Source organism: Fukomys damarensis, unplaced genomic scaffold (genome assembly GCF_012274545.1).
Source record: "Fukomys damarensis isolate Sample0158 unplaced genomic scaffold, DMR_v1.0_HiC HiC_scaffold_37, whole genome shotgun sequence".
Classification (NCBI taxonomy): Eukaryota; Metazoa; Chordata; class Mammalia; order Rodentia; family Bathyergidae; genus Fukomys; species Fukomys damarensis.
Genome location: NW_022900949.1, coordinates 55,322,261 through 55,344,621, shown reverse-complemented (window position 1 = coordinate 55,344,621; position 22,361 = coordinate 55,322,261). Strand labels below are relative to the sequence as shown.

Genomic DNA, 22,361 nt, shown 5'->3' with positions numbered 1-22,361 from the left:
CCAGATTCCTGAAAAAATTTTTGCAAGTTTACAATACAGAAATGTATAGTACAATCTTTGCATTTCAGAAAGACATAACATTTGCCTCCTATATGGCAAAGAAAAAGTAGTACTGATACTGTCAATTATACCATGATGATAAGATTGATTGTGAATTTGGGCATGGTGGTGCATACCTGTAATCCTAGCACTAAGAAGCTGAAGTAGGAGGATTCTGTAAGTTTAAGGCCAGCCTGTGATACACAGTGTGTTCAAGGTTAGCCTGGACTACATAGCAAGACCCTGTTTCAAAATAAACAAAAAAAAAAAGATAGATAGTGAATCTTCAATACAAATGAAGTCAGAAATGGTCACATTTTACAAGAAAACAAAGGCGGGGTAGATGTTGTTGAGGAGTTATGCCACAATAATGAAGTCAACTGAGATGCAAAGCATTGGCCAATGGTTGTTTTACTTGATCTGAAACATGGGAGGCATAATTTCATAGCTGACAAACAAAAAGAAGCACAAAAAATCATGCAGAAATTTTCTTAGAGGATTTGGACTGTAATTGATAAATAATCAATTACAACAGAGAAAGAACAATATGTATCTGCCCAAAGAACTCCTCAGAAAAATTCTGGAGCAGACCTGTGAACAGACAGATGAAAACATCGTAAGAACCTCCTAGGAAAACCAAAGACCAGCAAGATGTCAAGTTTGTCCTACCAAAGAAGACAAGAGAATAAAACATATGTGCTATCAGTGTAAGCAATACCTGTACATGGAACATGCTCTTCTCATGTGTGAAAATTGCCCTAAGTGTCATAACTGAAGTAATTTTCATTGTAGGTCACATAGGAATTTATTTCTGCTGTTATTTTTTAGATCTTGTAAGGTGGTCAACAGTTGATGTTGAAAATGTTGATGTTTATTTTACACACTCATTACATATTAAAATTTTTATTTTATTGGTATTTCCTTTTCCTATTAAATATACATCATTTAAAATAATAAAACATAAAATTAAAATTTGTAATTCATCAATAGAAATAATCTTAAAAAGTAAACGTGAGCATTGCACATCCCCTTAACTGCCTTTTCTAAAACTTTGCTGTAATGTTCCCTGGGGCTACACTATCTGACAATAAAAATGACAAATAAAAATGACAAACATGACTCACAGTCCAACCCTTTTATTTTATCTGGTTGAGATTTTTAACACTTTGAAAATAAAAAAATCTAGCTTCTTAACCAATCTAGTCATGCACAACATGTAAGTGTTGGATGATGCAGTCCTGAAATGTGAACTAGGTCTGCAGAGGACATTGTTGATGTAGAGGTAAAAGCAGAAACATGGAGTTTTCTTTTTAAAGACCTAATTTGTAAGGGATAATGCCCTACTCAAACCTAAAGAGAAATAAATATTTATATGGATTCTTCTTAAAGTCTACCAAAATAAAATAATTACAATAAAAGGTTCGTCATCTAATTTTTGCAACCAATTCTTAACAAACTCCTAAAGGACAGCATTTCCTTCCTTCTCTAGAACTGTCCTGATCTCTCTTGCTGAAGTGATCAATTTACTTACACTTTGAGTCCATTATAAAAGTATTATGTGTGAGCATGTTTTGTTCAGGATATCCGGAAGCTTTGTTCAAGTTTAATTTCATTTTTATTCATTAACACCTGGGCGTAGGTACTTTTAAAAAGCCTTGTTTTTTAAACTGAAATACAAATTTGGGGAATGATATGACAGCATTTCTTGACCCAGCAATTCTATTCCTAGGAATGTACCAGTAGGTAGGAGGTGCGAAAAGATGCAAGTATACATGAAGATTTTCAAAGCAGCATTGTTGGAGGGAAAAAGAAAAGCAACTCAAAACAAAGAACGTACAAATATTGTTTTTCTTTTCTTTTTTGAACTCAGGACCTTGCCCTTGCGAGGCAGGCAGCGGAACCACTGAACCTAATCCCCAGCCCACAAATATAGTTTTTATAATGAATGAAGTATATCAGTATAGGCTGGCATAGAAAGATGTCTATAAAACATTAAATAAAAAACAGGGTAGCCAGGTGTGGTGGCGCATGCCTCTAATCCCAGTACTCAGGAGGCTGAGGCAGGAGGATCGCTGTGAGTTCCAGACCAGCATGGGCTACACAGTAAGTTCCAGGTCAATCTCAACTACATAGTGAGACCCTGTCTCAAAAAGCAAACAAACACACAAACAAAACACACACAAAAAACAAAAAACAAAACAAAACAAAAAAAACAGTTTAGGACATAGTGTGTGCATAAACATACATAACAATCCCATTTCCATTTTTTAAAGGACAGACAGGATATACATCACACTTATAGCTCTTTAAATTAAATTTATTACTTTTAAGATATAAAACAGTGGGGTCAGGGATTTAGCTCAGTGGTTCCGCAGCCTGCCTCCAAGCGCAAGGTCCCAAGTTCAATCCTGGGTATCATAAAAAAAACAAAACAAAACAAAAAAAACTTAGTGTTGGAAAGGTATTTTTAAACACTAAGGTTTTTTTGTTTTGTTTTGGATGCCTGGGATTGAACTCAGGACCTTGCTCTTGGAGGCAGGCGGCAGAACCACTGAGCTAACTACCATAGGAAAAGACTTTATGAACAAATCCTCAGTAGCATGGGAACTAGCAGCAAGAATCAACAACTGAGATCTCACCTTATTAAAAAGCTCTGCACTGCAAAAGAAACCATCAACAGAACTAAGAGACAACCTACAATGTGGGAAAAAAATTTTTACCAGCTGCTCCTCAGACAAAGGACTATTATCTAGACCTTATAAAGAACTCAAAACAATCAGCCCCCCAAATATAAAGATCTGATTCAAAAATGGCATCTGAAATGAACAGACATTTCTCAGACAAAGAAGTAAAAGCAGCAAGTAAATGTATGAAAAAATGTTCCACATCACTGGTCATTCGAGAGATGCAGATGAAAACAACACTGAGATTCCACCTCACCCCACAAAGAATGGCTGCTATCAAGAAATCAACCAATAACAAATGTTGGCGGGGTTGTGGGGAGAAAGGAACCCTCCTCCATTGTTGGTGGGAGTGCAGACTGGTGCAACCACTGTGGAAATCAAATGGAGATACCTCAAAAAACTAGGATTAGAGGTTCCATTTGACCCAGCCATCCCTCTGCTGGGTATCTTCCCAAAAGAATTAAAAGAATCATATCACAGTGATATATGCGCACCTATGTTTATAGCGGCACAGTTTGTAATAGCTAAAACTTAGAAAGAGCCCATTTGCCCATCAGTTGGAAACTGGATAAAGAAGATGTGTTTTTTCCATAAAATGGAATACTACTCAGCTATAAAGAATGATAAATTAGATTCATTCATAGGAAAATGGATACATATTGAGGACATACTCCTAAGTGAAATAAGTAAGTCACACACATGTAAATACCGAATAGTTTCTCTGTTATGAACAAACTATAATGGTACATAAGATCCTAATGAGATAATTGACAATGTGAAATAGCAAGAAAAGGACTAAAGGTGCAGGGAAAGTGGGAAGGGTAGGGGAAAGGTATTAAGGGAAAGAAAAAAATAGGAGAAAATGAAAAAATGGAAAAAAATGTTTGTAAATGGGGAGGGGAGAAGAGGGTGAAGGGAGGGCAAGGACAAGGGGAAAAAGTGAGAACCAAGTCCTGTCATGTAAAGGTACAAGATCCCAATGATGAATGTAACTGTACTGTATACATAAAATGTACCAATAAACTCAATGAGGAAAAAAAATATCCATCCTCAGGGCCAGGGATTTAGCTCAGTGGTCCCAGTGCCTGCACTGCAGGCACAAGGGCCCAAGTTTGATCCCTGGTAACGGGGGGGAAAAAAACCAACTAGAAAAATACCTTTCCTCAAATTTAACCAGTCAGATTTATATAATTAATCAAATCCAGCTTCAGATTAAATTCTTATTTGATTTAATCCTTCATACATGACACATACCAACTTGGAACAATAGAAAAATGTAGACACAAACAAGTGGACAAACTCTTATAGCCCACTGAAATAGGCCAGCTAATTAAACAGAAAAAGTACGTTAACAGTTTTAGGTATACCACAAGCTAACAACCCAGACTCTGCAAAGGTGAGGCCATGTAGTATTTACTGTTCAAAGCTTTAGGCTTTCTTCAATTGGCCCCTTTGCAAACTTCTGACAGAAAAACTAGGGAGCATTTAGAACAGAAAGTTCAAAATATGGAAAAAAGAAACAAATTTCCTCCTTTAATGTACTAATTAATGACAGCTTTACTGGGTCACCTTGGTAGGAAAAAAATCATTCATTCAGATTTTAAGTGCTCAGAATAAAGCCATCCTGTATCAGTAGAGAACTTAATAACTTTTGACACAAGAATTTAGTAACTGCTTTTGGTAAATAAAAAAAATACCTTTAAAGAAAACTTAAATGCAGTGAGCTTATAGGTAAATGAGGTTTTTCAACAGTGACTACATATTATATTATTTCAATTTTTAAATTTAGTAAAAAAGTAGAAGCTTTAATATAGCAATGCTTTAAAAATATATGTGATCAATTTAATATCAAAGTGAGCAATATTAAATGAGGACACCACAGACTCCATAACTTATGTTTGAAAGTTCTTGTACAATATAGAAAAACCCAAAGTAGAACAGTGAATATTACAGAGTGAATACTGGCTTGAAGACAACTAAATATTCATGTGAAAGGCAAATATTAAAAAATAGTAAATTTATTTTAGACTGAGAAAGATTACAGGGTTTAAATATTTGTAAATGTTATAATCATATTCTTAAATATTTACTTATTTAAAACTACTTGACAGTTTTACTTGAGAAATATGAAAATTTAAGAAATAAAAGAGAAAGATAATTAAAATACCAATACTGAAATTTACAGAGTTAATACATTATACACAGAGAAAAAGATGGAAAATAAGTTGGGCTCTGTGGTGTGTACTTAGTCTGAGCTCAGGAGGCTTAGGTGAGAGAACCCCTTGAGCCCAAGAGGTCAGCCTGGGTAGCATGAGATCCTCTCTCTCTCTCTCTCGTGCTCCCTCTCTCACATGAAAGAAATAAAGAACAAAAGGAAGGGAGGGAGAGAAGGAGGGAAGAAAAGAGGAAGGAGGAAAGAAGGGAGAGAAGGGAAGGGAAGAAGGAAGGAAATAAAGGAAATAAAAAGACAAAAGCAAACTATTTGGTTAGTGTACCTTCAAAAAATATAGCACCAAATGGTATTCAAGTGGAAAAGAATATACTTTTATATTGCTTATGTGCCAGAAAATAAACACAGCCACTGCAAAGAAAGAGAAACACTAGGTCAAGGATTTAGCTGAGTGGTGCTGCCACCTGACTTGCAAGCACAAGGTCCTGAGTTTGATCCCTGGTACCAAAACAACAAACAAACAAACAAACAAACAAAGAGAGAGAAATACTGTGGTATTATAAGGATCACATATTTTGGTTTGTTAATGTATTTCTGAAAACTTCTCCTAAGAAAGAATCCAATAGAGTCAAAAAGTCTCATATATACTTTTATGTAGAACAATGAAACAACCTATATACCTTATAGAAGGCTGTCATTATTAGTGTTCCTATCAAGGTGAAAGCCTGGCATCATTACGTTTATTAAGGTATAAAAGTTGTCAACAAAAGAAGCAATAATAATGACAATTTCTAGTCGTTTCCTTCTAATTATTCCAGAATAAAGCCATCATTATCTAAAAGTTCTATCTACTCAAACCACCCATGCTCAAAATTCACCTTTGCATGTGAAAATATTTAAAATTCCTGGCACAGAGATCTTTAGATTGCAACCCAGTCTTTTTCTCCCCAACTTCACTTCACAGTTTAAGTAAATGGACATCCCACCTTCTTTCAATATGCCATGCTTTATCACGGCACACCCTCACAGAACTCTCCCTTGTTTGCCAGGCAAGCTTCTCATACCCTCAAGGCTCAGATCAAATGCCACCTCCTGATTTTCTCTAGGTACTCCCTCTCTCACGCTCCCAAGATAACTCTGCTTGTTATCTCTAAAGGAGTATTTTCATTTATACTAATATTCATGTCTGTCTCCTTTATTAGTCTCTAAGTGTAGCCATCATGTCTTGACTAAATTAACAGCAGATGGAAAACTGGAAAATTCAAAATGCAGAAATTAAAGAATACCTCCTGAACAATCACTGGTTCAAAGAAGAAATAAAAAAGGGTAAAAGAAATTTAAAAACAAACTAAGACTAAAATGAAAGCACAACATACCAAAATTTATAGGATGCAATAAAAGTAGTAGTAAGAGGGAATTTCATAGTGATAAACATCTACATTAAAAAAATTCAGACAAGCTAACTTTTTATCTCTAAAACTAGAAAAAGAAAAATAAGCCCAAAGTTAGCAAGAGGAAAGAACACAAATTACAGCAGAAATAAACAAATTAGAAAATAGTAAACAGAAAAATTTAAAGAACCTAATGGTTTTTGAAAAGGCAAACAAAAGAGACAAACTTTAATAAAATCCAAAATGACATTAAAATGATGCCACAGAAATAAAAAGGATTATAAAACACCACTGTGAATATATGCCAACAAACTGTGCAGCCTAGAAAAAAAATGAATAAATTCTGAAAAACATACAATCAGCCAATACTAAGTCATGAAGGAATAGAAAATCTGAAAAGATTTATAAGTAGTATGGAGATTAATTAATAATCAAAATTTCTCAACAAAGAAATGCTCAGAAAATTGGAAAATTCTAAGAAACATTTAAAGAATTAATACCAAGCCTTCTCAAACTCTTTGAAAAAGTTGAAGAGGAGGAAACACTTCCAAACTCATTTTATGACATCAGCATTACCCTAATACCAACAGCAGTCACAGATACTATAAGAAAAGAAAACTATCAGTCAGTATCTTTGGTGAACATGGATATAGAAATCCTGAACAATAACATCAAATTAAAATTTGACAGCATATTACAGCTCATACTTCTAACCAATGGAAATTTATTCCTAGGATACAAAGAAAAATAAATGTGGTGTACTACATTAAAAGAATGAATGAATGTAAAGGTACAAGAGCCCAATGATGAATGCAACTGTACTGTATACCTAAAATGTATCAATAAACTCAATGAGGAAAAAAAAAAGAATGAATGAGAAAACTCACATGACCATCTCAATAGACCTGTAAAAGATGTCTGATGAAATTCAATAACTCCTTTTTATAATAAAAACAAAAACAATATATCTCTCACCTGTAGTCACAGTTAGGAGGACAATGAGGAGGATTGCCTGAGCCCAGGAGTTTAAGACCAACCTGAGTAATACAGCAAGACCCCATCTTAAACTAGAAAACCCTAAACAAACTAGGCATAGAGAGGAATTACCTCAAAATAATAAAGGCCATATGTGAAAGCTCACAGATAATAACATATTCCATGGTAAAAAAATGAAAGCATTTTCATTAACATCTGGAACATGACAAAGATGCTTACTCTTGACACTTTTATTCAACATAACAGTACTAGTCAAAGCAATTGGAAAAGAAAAAAAGAGGGAAAATGGTATCAAACTGGAAAGATAAAAAGTAAAACTGCTCATGTTTGAATATAATCTTATATATGAAAAACCATAAAGAGTCCACAAACTGTTGAACTAAGAAAAGAGTTCAGTAAAGATTCAGGATACAAAATAAATAATAGTTGTATTTCTATACATGAACTATCTGGAAAGGAAATTAGGATAACATATGCAATTTAAAGCAGAAAGGTTTATTTTGATTCATGGTTTCAGAGAATTCAGTTCATGGAAAGCTGGCTCCAAAGTGTAAACATCATGGCAGAAGATTATGGTGAAGGAAAGCTGTTTACATCATGGCAGACAGAGAGCCCAAGAATGGATTCACCCTTCAAAACTAAGCCCACAGGGACCTACTTCCTCCAACTAGGCTTTACCTCATTAACAGCCCAGTCAACTAATCAACTAATCACTGGATGAATCAACTGATGAGGTTAGTGCCTTCATGATTCAATCACCTCTCTCGGCCTCATCTTTCAACACTCTTGCATGGAAGATCAAGCCTTCAATACGTGAGTCTTTGGAAGGTATTTCATATTTAAACCATAACACTTTTATACCGAAAGCTACAAAATATTGATGAAACAAATTAAAGAAGACACAAACAAATAGAAAAACATCCTATGTGGAAGATAAAATATTGTAAAAATGTCCATACTACCTTAACTGATGTATGGATCAAATGCAATCCCTACCAAAATCCACATGGCATTTTGTAACATAATACAAAAAAGTTCTAAAATTCATATGAACTCAAATAGATAATCCTGAGGAAGAAAAACAAAGCTAAAGGCAGAACACTTCCTGATTTTAATATATATTACAAAGTTAAAGCAATTACAACAGTATGGTACTAAAGATATAAAAGTGTAAATTACTAATAAATTTTGACTTACCAAGGAAAAATGAATATTGTTCACATTTTCAGAACTATAAGAATATTATGCAGAGCTAGGGTAGTTGACCTCACCTCCTAAAAATAATCAATCAATATCTCTGTGGTGCAAATTCAACTAATTTTAGTTAATCTTTTGATGTAAAGAGGCCAAGTTTAGGGGCTGGGGATTTAGCTCAGTGGTTCGGTGGCCTACCTTGCAAGCACAAGGACCTGAGTTTGATCCCGGGTACCACAAAAAAAAGAGAGACCAAGCTTAGCTTTGGACTGTCACACATAATAACCATACTACTGTGGACAAATCACATCACATATCTAAAGCTGTTTCCTTAACTATAAATTACTGTAAAATATAAAACTAGACTATTTAATCTCTATGAATTTTTAGCTCTAAATATGCTATTTTCCAACTTATTAAATTAATATTTATTTTAAAAAACTAAAATATTTTTAAATAAAGCACACATTTTGAAAATTATATCAGTATAATTATTTCTGTTTGTATAGGAACTCTCTTACAACCTAAAACAGTTCAAATTTTAAATGTGAGATTCATTTTGGTAAAAAGCAGATTTTTATGTTATGCTATTACCTGAATCAAAACATATATTTTAAACACATCTATTTCCACGGAGTGGAGGAGGAAGGCCAAATAGGAATTGATCACAGCTTAACAAAGTCTGAATTCCTGAAAGCAAATGATTATCACTGAGCCAAAAGCAAAGTAGATGAACATGGTGTGTCCTTTTCATTGCTAATTATTTTCCAAAGCAAAATGTAGTTTTAACAATAAGAGAACAATGTTCCAGGAGATAAGTGGAAAGATAAAATAATAATGAAGTCTAACAAATGTTCTTTAAAAAACTTTATTTACCTGTAAAGGTCCCAAGATAGAGCTGGTTGTATACATAAAAAAGAGCCGAAGATAACTCAGGACATTTGCAAATGCAAAAAGCCCTTCTGCCACAAGTGTAGGATGGAATGCATCCCAGTCCTTCCGATCAGCAAAATTATGAAACTAGGGTTCAAAAAAAAGCCAAAGGTAAACAATAATCTTAACTCAGGTAAATAAAAACATATATTCTGAAGAAAACTATTCTGAAAGAAAACTATTTTAATATGCTTTCTCCTTGTAGGGAGAATCTCCATCTATGTTTCTAAAGTTTTCCTTTCTTAATAAACGCAATGTTTTGAATAAATAAAATATTTCTATGTATGTGAGACAATATTACTGTATATGAAGAAGTTTTCCAATAAATTTTTAGGTTTTAAAATGTGAAACTAAAAATTCTTAAAATTGTCATTAAATTTTTAAATTCACTCTTAAATTCCCAGACATAAACTTTAAATATGTATGCTGTCAATTAATTGGCTATCAATCAGGCCAATCTAGTCCTGTGACCCAGGATTATAGAATGAGTCATAGGAGATAGAGAGAGGGAGGAAATGAAGAGGGGAGGGGTAAAAAATAGTAGAGAGAAAGGCAAAGGGTGGAGGGTAGAGAAGGGAGAGAAGGAGAAAGAGGAGAGGGGAGAGAGGGGGAAAAGGGGAGAGAGGAGAAAGGGAAAAGGAAAAAGAGACCAAGCTTAATTGAGCAGGATAGTTTGAGACTATATATCATCACTACTAACAGTACTTCCTTTATTTTGAAAATGTCTTTTTGTTTGGATAATAGCTTATAGGAGTAGGTTATAACCTACTTATAAGTAGGTTATACTTATACAATTAAGATTGGGGTGAAAAAGCAATGCCATTTAATCTCTTTATCAAACTATCTATATGTGACCAATTTTTCTTAGTGACTTTATACTCTGTCATCAAATGTACTTGACCAATATGTTACATACTACTGACCAATGAAAGAAATAGAATATTTAAAATAAGGTAAACTTATATAATAAAATCATTTTCCTTTCTCTATAATCTATAAATCACTAAAAAAACAGAGAATATTATATATTTTAGTTCCTTCACTGTGTCACCTCAGAAGAATTCTAAACTCAGGACTTAAAGGTTGTTAACCTAATATCTATTACCTTTTCTGCCCTTGAAGATTGTAAATGTTGAAAGTAAAATTGTATGTCCACAAGGCTAAGTTTTTATTAAATTCTGAATAAAAATATATACTCATCAGAAAAAAGTTACATTTGTATCACTTTTTAATCTGTAAAAGATAACTATGATTTGGAATGTGTTAAATACTAATGAGTTTCATTAAGATAAATCTTTTTCAGATTAATATACAGACACTGAACATGAATCATTTTAAATTGTTATGTCCTCATTTTAAGTACACACAGGTTAATGAGTTACATGAACCTAGCTCAGATATAAAGAATTGGCATTTAATAGAAAGAAAATGCCTAGACAGACCTGGACTTAAATCCAGTCTTGGCTTAATATCTCTGAGCTTCATTTTTCTTATTGCAAAATGGGTATAAGGACTTCTGTCTCATATAGTCCCTGTGAGGATAAAATGAGATAAAGTATATCAAATATCAACCACAGTACCTACCACATAGAAGGTAACATCCTTTAAAGGTACACTCTTTAAATTATTGGAAATGTAGAAAACTATATACACCCAGGTAAGTTTAAAAATGAAACATGCCAGACTCAGAATTGGCCCTATGTAACTCTGAGTTACATAGTTAAATATGTTAAGAGTTTTTCGAAATAAACTTTTGTGCCTTCAACTGACATAGTAAATAGTCACCTTGTTGTGAGCAACCACTTTGAGAGCAAAGGTTGCCAAATAAAGGGAATTCATGACAAAACTGAGTTGATTACGAGATTCTTCTAAAAAGTCTTCCAACCCTTCATACCAGAGTCTTTTAATGTCTGACCAAATCATCCCTAAAAAAGGAAGAAAAAGTTTAGATAACATTTTTGTAGTTCAATAATAAGCTTTTAAATAATACTTCAAGTCAAATTATTACACAACTACTCTTGGGCTAACTATAGCCTTATTCAAAATAAAAACAAGAACTTTTTAGTGAAAAGTTCTTAAAATTAAAAATAGTCATAGGTTGCAGACGCTAAGAAAATACTGTTGTTGTTTTTTTGCCAGAGAGAGATGTTAAGTAATATAAAACAGGCTAAGAAAACAAAGAAATTGATGTTAAACACATACACACATGCATGTTTGGCCCCAATCCTTTTCTTTCACTATTTACACTTATTACTTCAGTGATCTTATTCAGTCTAAAGGCTTTAAATACCATCTAGGCGGCAAAGGTTCCCAAATGTACACATGTAAATTCAACTTACATTCCTATAATTTATATCTCTAAACCTCTCTTTACAGAAGTACTTGAATATTCTGTATCTCCAACTGGAAATATGTCCAAACTAAACTTGTAATCTCTGCCCTCCAAATTCACTCCACCTGTAGACTTCCCTATCTCAGTTCATGGCAATTCTATCTCTCTAGTACTCAATCAAATTGCTCTTCAAGTATCTCTGACTTGTTTCTTTTTTTGTTTATTTGTTTAACTGTATATTCATTGTAGAAGCAAAACCTGCTGGCTTTATTTTTAAAATATATTTAGTATATAATCTTTCTCAAAATCACTTTGAGCTATCACCTCCACTTGCCTGAATTACTGAAAGAGCTAGTTTGTCTCTCTGCTTCTACTCTTATTGCCCTAAAATCTGTTCTTAGTATACGAACTAGAGTCATTCTTTTAAAATTCAAGTGTTTCTTTGTGCCTCAAAATCCCTTTTGGTAGCTTCAGGAGGAGAAAGGATTAACAGAAGGCCAAACTTTCTCCATGGAAACATAATCTCTAATTACCTGCTATTAAAGTAGTTTACTTGGGAAAAACAAAGCACTATGTTAAGGAAAATATGGAAGGTCAGCTGTGTTGAACACTTGTTATGGTTTGGGTCTCGATGTCCCCCAAAAGCCTCATGCAGTCATAGGTAGCTTTTTCAGAGGTGGCTGAATCTAGCTAGGGTATGTGATGCTGGAATAAGGGTGTGTGATTACTGTACCAGTACACTGATGGGTTTGGAACTGCCATAACCCTGGTAGTCTGAATAAGTTAAAAGGGACAGAAAGATATTATTTAAATTTTGCCTTGTTACTTTTCCTGTCCTCTGTGGCAAAGAACTGTTTCTCCTCTGCAACACCCCCTGTCATGTGTCACTGCCTTGGAGCCAACCAACTATGGACTGAAACTTCTACAAATTGAGTGTAAATAAACCTTCCCTCTTTAACTTTGGGTGTTGGGTATTTTGTTTCAGCAACAAATGAAAAAGTAACTTAAGACAGTACCGTTGTAAAGACTACTATTAATTGTGAAAGTGCATCTGGACTGGAAGGACTCAGTGGACTCATGGGCCTTGCAAGTATACATCGCCAGGACTATGTACAATAAAAGTATTTTGAGAAACACAGACCTTAGTTTCTCTGTGAGATGCTTCTCTTAACCAGAGTGTGCCTATAGTCATAGCTATACTTGTGGATTTTATTCTAGGTGAAGTAGCCCATATCCACCCACATGGTCTTATTCCATACAACTGAGAGAACCCACTTATGGAGCCAAGACTATGGGGCCTGAGACTTTTGTAAGGACTCAATAAGGATGTATTTGAAGATATAGTGTTGACATGCTGTGTTTTCTGTCTTGCTTCCTACAAAGCTAAGTAAACTTGCACTCAGAATTCAGTGTACGGTGTCCTATGGGTATGAATATTAAAGAATCAAACACAAATCCAATTAATTATAGGAAAGGTATAGCACCTTCCCTTAAAGCTCACTTCATATAGAGTCAAAATCAATGACTTTATAATATTATATAAAACTCTTCTCTGACCTCATCTATTAATATTTCCTTCTAGATCAGCATGGTGGCGCATGCCTGTAATCCCAGAACTTGGGAGGTTGAGACAGGGGATCGCTGTGAGTTCAAGACCAGCCTGGGCTACATAGTGAATTCCAGGTCAGTCTCAACTACATAGTGAGATGCTGTCTCAAAAAACCAAAAAAAAAAAAAAAATTTTTTTTTCCTTCTCCTATTTTAGTCACACTGGCCTCCTTGCTTCCTTACTATCCTTTGTTTGTACACACAACTCCTGTCTTACAGTCTCTGCACTGGCTCTTCTCTTACTGGCAGCTCCTTGCCAGATATCCATCTAACTCCTCTACTATTCCATCTTTTAGCCTCACTACTTTCCCCGACCATGCTATTTAAAAATTGAAAGCCCCATGGCATCCACTCCCAATTCCCCTAGCTCTGCTTTTACCTTTCTTTTGTAGTATTTATCACTTTCTAAAATTGGGTATAATTTACTCATTAGTTCTATTACCAATCCACTCTAAGTAAACTCTTCAAGGGTAAGAATCCTTGTTTTACTAACAGAAGTCCCAAATGTCCCAAATAGTGCCTTATACACAGGAATACTAAAAAAAAAAAAAAAATCTTTTCTTTTTCTGTTCAGATATTCTTCCATAATTTCAGATTTCTAGGAGTATCAGAGAGCAGTAATATAACCCAGAATAGTACTATGGCACATTTCTTCATCAAGGCATTTTAAGAATATAAGTAACAGAAAAATACCATGCGCTATAACACATCAAATTAAGCCTATCAGAATCATTCTCTGGCTAAGTAGTAGGCAGAATAATTCCTTTGGGAAATACATGAAATATTCTTGAAAACCTCTGTTCATAACATGCTCATTATATAGAAGCAAACATTTAAAATTTTTACAGATATAATGGAAAACACTTAAGAAATTTTCCTTGGGTTTTACTTAAAATGAGTAAATTAAAAACTCAAAAATGTTAAATGAAATAGTCTACTAGTTAACATTTTATTAATTTAAACACTGCTTGTTTTTATTTGGGGAAGCAGTAGATATCAAAGAACTCTAAATGGATCATGCCCACCCTTTACCCAGAACCAGGAGCTATAGAACAAAAAATATTATAAGTGGGCTGGGGATTTAGCTCAGTGGTTCCGCTGCCTACCTCGCAAGTGCAAGGACCCAAGTTCGATCCCTGGTACCAAAAAAAAAAAGAAAGGAAGAAAGAGAGAAAGAAAGAGAAAGAAAGAGAAAGAGAAAGAAAAAGAGAGAGAGAGAGAAAGAGAAAAAGAGAGAGAGAGAGAGAGAGAGAGAAGAGTATATAAGCAATGGAATCATTGTATAATCAATGTCCAAGTGTTGGTTCTACATTTCAAAAAAATAACATTACTAAGAAACAATCCCAGCCATCCTGGGATTCCTCAAGGATTTATCTTTAGATCTCTATTTTCATGTTATTATTTTTCCTTAAGTGTCTCATCCATGCCTATATTTTCATATATCACCTATATATAAATATTTACACATTTCTAACTCAAGCTTGGACTTCCTCTTTAGTTCCATACTACATCCAACCATCTGCCTCGACATCTTTCTTGGATATCTCAAAGACTTTAAACAACATTCCCAAAATACACTCAACGTCTACCCTCCCACAGATTGACAAATCTAGTGTTCTAAAATAATTATATTGTTTAATAATTTCCTTCTCCTCACACCTCCTATATACCATGTGTTTCCATGTCTCATTGACCTTACCTTGGCAAATATCTCTCAGTTGTTTCCTTCTCTTTATCATAATTACCCTAATTCCACGGTATAAACATCTCTCATGTGGTAACCCAGATGTAATCTTCAATAGCCTCCTATTGGTCTCCTTCCAAATACTTGACATAATTCTATTCTCCTATCCCATACAATTCTGCACTTTATAGCTAGAATGATCATTTTGCTATAGCTTATATCTAGATGTCCCCCAAAAGCCTCAAGCGCTCATAGATGAGACTTTTGGGGAGGGGTGGCTGGATCATGGGTGTGTGTGGTAACTGGATTAGTCCACTGACTGCTTTGGTACAGTTGTGGGTGATAGAATTACTGAAGCAGGAAGCCCCATCCTAGTGTGGGTGGCACCAACCAATAGGCTTGTGGCCTGGATGGAATACAAAGGGAAAGGAAGGCTCTCTGCTTCCTGCCTGCCATGCCATAGCATGTTCTTCCTCTGTGATGCCCTCTGCCATTTTACCCTGTCTTGGAGCCAACTAACTATGAACTAAAACCTCTACAAACTGTGAATTTGTGGGTGTCAGGTGTTTTGTCCCATACAAGGGACAGTTTTCAAAAGAAAAAAGGGATCATACCACTTGCCTATATAAAACTTTTGGTGATTTTTCCACCGTTCTTCATATGAAGACAACATTACTTAATCTAGACTACATGGTTGTGCATGGTCTAGTTTCTATACCTTCATTTTGAATCATGCTCCCCATACTCTCCAAGAATATAACCCTTATTTTGTCTCTTCTTTGTACCATGCCTTCTCTACCACTGTGCCTCTCAATGTGCCTTATCTCAACCTCAGAATACTTTTCCAATTCTCCTATAGATGACTCACTTTTACAGTTTAGATCCTAGCTCATTTTTACTTCCTCAAAAAGCTTTTACACCATCCATAACTAGATAAAATCTCCCTATAATATGCTTGCAGTCTTAGCACTGTGATCTTTACTCAATAGCCCATTACTCATTTGTGACTTTTTCATTTATCTTTGTGATTCTCAAGTTACTGACAATGCTTTGTTGTTTAACCTTAATTTGACCATTAGCTCAAGGAATGTAGGAGTAATCTCTGCTTCTGGCTATGCTTGGACAAAATAGGTACATAATATTTTTAAAGTACATATTCATAATAGATGTTCTATTATGTTTAACAATAAAAATTAAGGAAAACGATACTATTAGTATTCTGTGCATTTGTCAACAAATTGTTTACTTTTCCTCTGCCTACCTTTTTAATAACTTAATCCTACTTTTATCTAAAGACCTAAGCAATATAAACAGAAAACAAATATACAAAAATTGATCATTACGAACAAAAAAGTTATAGTGCTCATTGTTTGAAAAATACATTGAACCAAGGAGTTACTTGCTTTGTCAAACAGAAAAATTATTCCAACATGGTCACTTATAGCAGGTTTGGATCTATATACCTGCTATGGCTTATATGTAGATGTCACCCCAAAGGCTCATGTGCCCACAGGTGGGACCTTTTGGAGATGGCTGGATCTAAGGTGTGTGAATGTGGATTACAGGTGTGTGCATATGGATTAAGGGTGATAACTAAATTAGTCCACTGGCTGGTTTAGCATAGTTCTGGGTATGGATATTGAGAAGGCCCACCCTGCCTGTGGGTGGCACCATCCAAAAGGCTTGTAACCTGAATGGGATAAAAGGGAAAGGGAGGCTTGTTGCTGGTGCTTCACTACTTCACTTCCTCTTACCTGCTCTGCCCTGGACTGTTTCACCTCTGTGATGCCTCTCTGCCATGCCGCCCTGTCTTAGAGACAGCTGTCTATGTAATGAAACCTCAACCAACTGTGAACTGAAATAAACCTTTCCTCTTTTGTGGGTGTTGGGTATTATGTCTCAGTGACAAGAAAAGTAACTAAGATAATATTTAAGCCCAGAATGATCAAATTACATTAACATGCTTAAGAAGACATCTTTGGCAAAGTTTATTCAGATATAATTGTTTCAAAGAAGAACTGTGATGAGAAAGTAAAATACGTCCAGGAATTTTACTGGTTCAACCACTACACATTCTTCTAATAAGGTAGAATATGTTTAGAGAATGAATCATATTGTGTGTGCAGAGGAGTACATGTGTGTACACATGTTACTAAAAACAGGGCCATCAAACTTATAAAGAAATAACCATAGTTTTACCATTATTTTGAAGATCAGTGGTAGCAGCATTGCCTATGCTATTTAAAGAGTGGTTTAACAGATCAGTAGATTTTTTTTGTGTGTGGTACTGGGGATCAAACTCATGTCCTTGCATTTGCAAGGCAGGCAGCAGAACCACTGAGCTAAATCACCCAGCCCCAGTGAATTTTTCTTTACTGCTACAGTATATAAACTTTGATTTAACTCTTACGCAGATTTGATTAAAATGAATTTAATTTATAAAAAAAAATGTTTTTACTACAATATTATAAAATTACATTTCTTTAAGGATAAGGTATATAGGGTCAGGAATTTAGCTCACTGGTTCCACTGCCTGCCATGCAAGTACAAGATCCCGAGTTCAATTCCTGGTACCAAATAAAAAGAATAAAATACATGTAACAATCTTTCAGAGACAGTTTAAGTGAATAGGGCTTCTTAGAGTGCCTCACAACCTGATATTTTAATACATCAAATAATATAAACAAAATTTACAATGGAAAGATACACACAGTGCATTAGTGACAGTATAAATTAAAATTAAATTTTAGATAAAAATACAGGAAAATATTAACAAAATACAATTATTTAATTCCCTAATACCTAACATTTAGATGTGTATTATTTTTATTTTACTTACCTTACTTTACATATTAATGTGTCATGAATATCACTTTTATTGGTACCAGAGATCGAACTCAGGTCCTTGTGTGAAATTATACTATATGAAATTAACTAATTGTCAAGTTCAAATTCCAAAAAATAAAAATTATTTTTATAGTTTTAAAAAAGGGGACATTGTAAAATAACTCATTTCTAATAACTGAAACTATCAAGAATATAGATCAAAAGATAAATATAATCAGTCCTTTATACACAAAAATGGCTAAATTTTAATATCCTTTAGTAAATAGTAGTGAATGGGTGAAAAATGCTCAGATTAAAAACAAGGCTGGGCCGGAGATTTGGCTCAGTGGTTCTGCTCCCTGCCTCACAAGCACAAGGGCCCAAAGTTCAATCCCTGGTACCAAAAACAAGGCTAGGCCAAGGATTTAGCTCAGTGGCACTACACCTGCCTTGCAAGCCCAAGGTCCCAAGTTTGATACCTGGTACCAATAAAACAAAAAACAAGGTAACAATAATAGAGAAAAAATAAAAGAAGTGTCTTTAAAAGGCCATAAACAGATAACTTGGCTCTACTTCAACTCACCAACTTCCCACCAAAAAACCAAAACTGACCTTCTAAAGATCATTTGAGATATTTTTTATATAATACTTACAAAAATAGTTTTCAGGAAATAAAAATGTCTTATTCTTTTAAAAATATCATGTTTTTTAATGCTGGATATAATGCTTGCACATGCTAAGCAAGAGCTCTACCACTTAGGGATAACCCCAGCCCTAAAACCTGTCATTTCTAAAAAGATCTGGTTTTCAGTACAAAGAACTGATTTATGCAATCAGTCACCAGGAACTCCTTTAAATTAGATTTAAATTATATTTCTATAATTGAGATAAATTAAGATACAACTACAAAAGTGCATTTAAATTTTTGATAAGAAAACTGATGACGTAGGAAAACAGAGGTATAGGAGTATAAAACTTATCATTTTTAAATACTTGAGGAAAATTCCTACTGTTATACAAATAGTATTCATTGGTAAATGTTATTTTCAGTTTTAACAATCATGAACAACTTCACAGTCTGAGAATAAAGAATTTTAAATTTCTTTGTATTTCTAAGTAATATTAAATTCTATAATCAAGCACAGAAAAATTTATCTTTATAAAAGTGTTAGTTAAATCTTCAATGATCATAGAAATGTTTAAATTCTTGCTGTGTGAACAGTATAAAACTGCAAATTGATGCTCATAATGTCAAGTGGGAGAATTAATGGGCTAAACAAAAGCAAAATATTTTTAAATAACTTGATACTTACCAATAATCCACAGAATAAGAAGATAGTCTATTCTTTCAAGGGCTGGCCCCATTGTGTTTTTCTTATCCTCATTGTAGACCAGAGAGTACAGATTTAGTAACAGTAAAAATGTGAAATATGATGCTCCATGAATAATAAATTTCATAAAGGGTGTATGAATGATTCTGCCAAGTTGAGATTTGGGAGCTATCAAATAACACAGTGACAAAACTGGCCAAAAAACGCCAACTGTCAAAACAGTCATTATCTTCTTACAGGTGGGCTTGCGTCGATAACCTGACATCTGTCCAAACCAAACAGTGTTCAGGAACTGCTGGCAGTTAGACTGGGAGACAAACTGAAAAGAACACAGTATTATGAAAATACAAAATAGAACTTTTAGGTACTTATTGATATTCAAGATCTTAACAGATTAAAATAGATTCTATCCATTGAACATAGTTTTTATTCATACAATTAGTAAAAGAGTATACAAGTTAAGAACATAGCCTATGGAATCTAAACACCTAGATTTAAATCTAACCTCTGATACTTACTGAATGACTTTGAGTAAGTTTTTAAACCTCGCTAAGCCTTAAACTCCTCAACTCTAATGTTCTTCGTAAAGTTGTAAAGCTCTTGGAATAGTGCCTCGTTCTTAGCATGTACTATTATTAAGTATTAGCCAACTGAACTGTTTTGTCATATATAAATACAATAGTATAAGCCTTTACAAGACATAACAAAGATTCTTACAATAATATTTATAAAATATCAAAGTTGTCATGTACTCTTAAATCTCCTTGCAACTCACTTTTTATGAGAAGGGGAAATAGCCCCAAATTGGAGGAAAATTTTAGCTCAAGTACAGATATCAATTTAGCAAAATTTACAGTTTCTTAGGTTATAAATTTTGCTGACAATATTTTTCCAATATAATGTTCATGTTGGAAAGTATAACTTAAGTGTCCTGGGTACAATAATATGACCAGCTTTGAAATTATACAAACAGATGATCATATTATTCAAGTAATCTAAAACAGTATTTGGTCAATCTTCTATTTTAAAAAGGATTATTCTGAAATAGAAAGTAATTTGTAGACTATAATGAAAAAAATCAGAATTTTATTGTTGTTTACTGTGTTTATCTAAACATTTTTTTGGAGCCACCACTGCTCCAGCACTAGGAAGGTAGCCTGGGCCTCGATCCACCGAGGGAAGGAAAGCCACGCCTTCTCCCGCCCCAAGCCACCATCGCTCCAGTGCCAGGAAGGTAGCCGCAAGGCGCCCCTGAACCCCCATAAATGCCCTTACCCCCACCCTGCATGCACTCTCGGACCTCCTGATTATGCCAGGCTTTGGACCCACTCTGCAGAGGCAGAGGTTGTTTTTCTGAGTTCTCAACTTTGAACATCTTTAAAGAAAGGTTGTGGGGGAATTTAATCTGGGCCTTGCAGCCCGAGGTCAGTCTGTGTAATGGGGTTCAGCCATCAGCTAACTGAGATCAGGGTCTTGCATCCTAGCTCTGTCTGAGCCATTAAATGGTAAATATACTATATCGAAAAGTTTGTTCACTGCAGACATGTTCTGGACTGTTTCTTGATTTCAATTTAATTCAAATGGTTTAAGGGTGATAGACTAGTGACTACCACAGGTGGTCAGTTTCCAAGTTGTGCTTGATCATAATGTGGTGCTGATTGTATCAATGGGATAAAGGATTGTGGTGGATTCAATGAGCTGTTTTCTCTGATGTTATGAAGATGAGAATGTCTGTGGGTCGTTAGAGACCCAGAAGCTAGGGCACAACTGTATCAGGAAGATTTGGGTGATAACTCAGAGATTAAACCAAGGACAGCCGGACAACAAAAATAAAAATGAGAAAACACTTAAGGCAAGACACAAAGACAGACTTTCAGTTCACCAATGGCAAACAGTAGGACAAATGAGGATGAAAAGGCCGATAGTGAACCACCAGGACACCCTGAACTCAAAGCACAGGAAATAACAAAAAACAGATCAATCAGGCTCAAGAAAAATTCAAAACAAAAATAATTTCCCAGATAACCATAGAGATGGTGAGCAAAACAAAAGTCATGATTTAAGACTCTAGAGCAGAAATTGACAAAAAAATAGATGAGTTCAGGACCACGATAGAAGCCATGAAGGCCCAGCATTAAGAAAGAAATGGAAACAATAAATGCCCAACATAGGAAAGAAATGGAGCCGGGCGTGGTGGCTCACGCCTATAATCCCAGCACTCAGGAGGCTGAGGCAGGAGGATCGCTGTGAGTTCAAGACTACCCTGGGCTACGTAGTGAGTTCTAGGTCAGTCTCAACTACATAGTGAGACCCTGTCTCAAAAAAAACCAAAAAAAAAGAAAAAAGAAAGAAATGGAATCCATAAAACAGATTCAAACAGATATCCAGGAGATTAAACACTCCATTGAAAATGCATACAACAGAATAAAAGAATGTGAAGACAGACTCTCAGATATAGAAGATAAAATTGCAGCCACTGACTGTGAAAAGAGAGATCTCTTTAAAACAGTAGGGGATCATGAGAAATCGATCCAACAACTAACTCCTAGATGATGCAAAGAAGAATAACATAAGACTGATAGGAATCCATGAAGTAGCAGGAGAAAATACAAATGATTTAAAAAAGCTGTTCACAGAATTAATGACAGAAAACTTCCCAGAGGGGAAGAATTTGACATTCAGATAAGTGAGGCATATAGGACCCCAACTAGCCACAATCAAAAAAAATCTACACCTAGACATATAATAATCAAGATCCCAGAAACCCAACAGAACAACAAAATACTACAAGCAGTAAGAGAAAAGAAACAAATCACATGCAAAGGAAAGCCCATCAGAATCACAGCAGACTTTTCAACACAAACCCTTAGGGCAAGGAGAGCCTGGAGTGAGATATTTCAAGTACTAAAAGAGAACAGCCTCCAACCTAGACTGATGTATCCTGCAAAACTCTCTTTCAAAACGGATGGGGAAATAAGATACTTCTACGACAAAGAACACCCGAGAAACTACATGAATAGCAAACCAGCACTACAAGGAATTCTAAACAAGATCCTAGAAAAAGACAATGAAGGCAACAACACCATGAGGCCAAACAGAGCAAATCAAATAGGCAAGGCAAGAAACTAAAAGAAGGTGAAAAAGTAAAAAGAGTCAACAAAAGGCCAATAACA

At 34.7% G+C, this 22,361-nt stretch overlaps 1 protein-coding gene across 8 annotated transcripts in view; it reads right to left on the bottom strand.

The window, feature by feature from the left end:
- The window catches only part of Trpc1 (transient receptor potential cation channel subfamily C member 1), a 67,347-nt gene that overhangs the window by 5,507 nt on the left and 39,479 nt on the right, over positions 1-22,361 (bottom strand). For all 8 annotated transcript variants that reach the window (XM_010608169.2, XM_010608172.3, XM_010608171.2 and 5 more), the window contains 3 exons: positions 19,171-19,507; positions 11,193-11,332; positions 9,351-9,494 (listed from right to left, as the gene is read on the bottom strand). In XM_010608169.2, the coding sequence (XP_010606471.1) occupies positions 9,351-9,494; positions 11,193-11,332; positions 19,171-19,507 (621 nt within the window). The remainder of the gene's footprint in view (positions 1-9,350; positions 9,495-11,192; positions 11,333-19,170; positions 19,508-22,361) is intronic.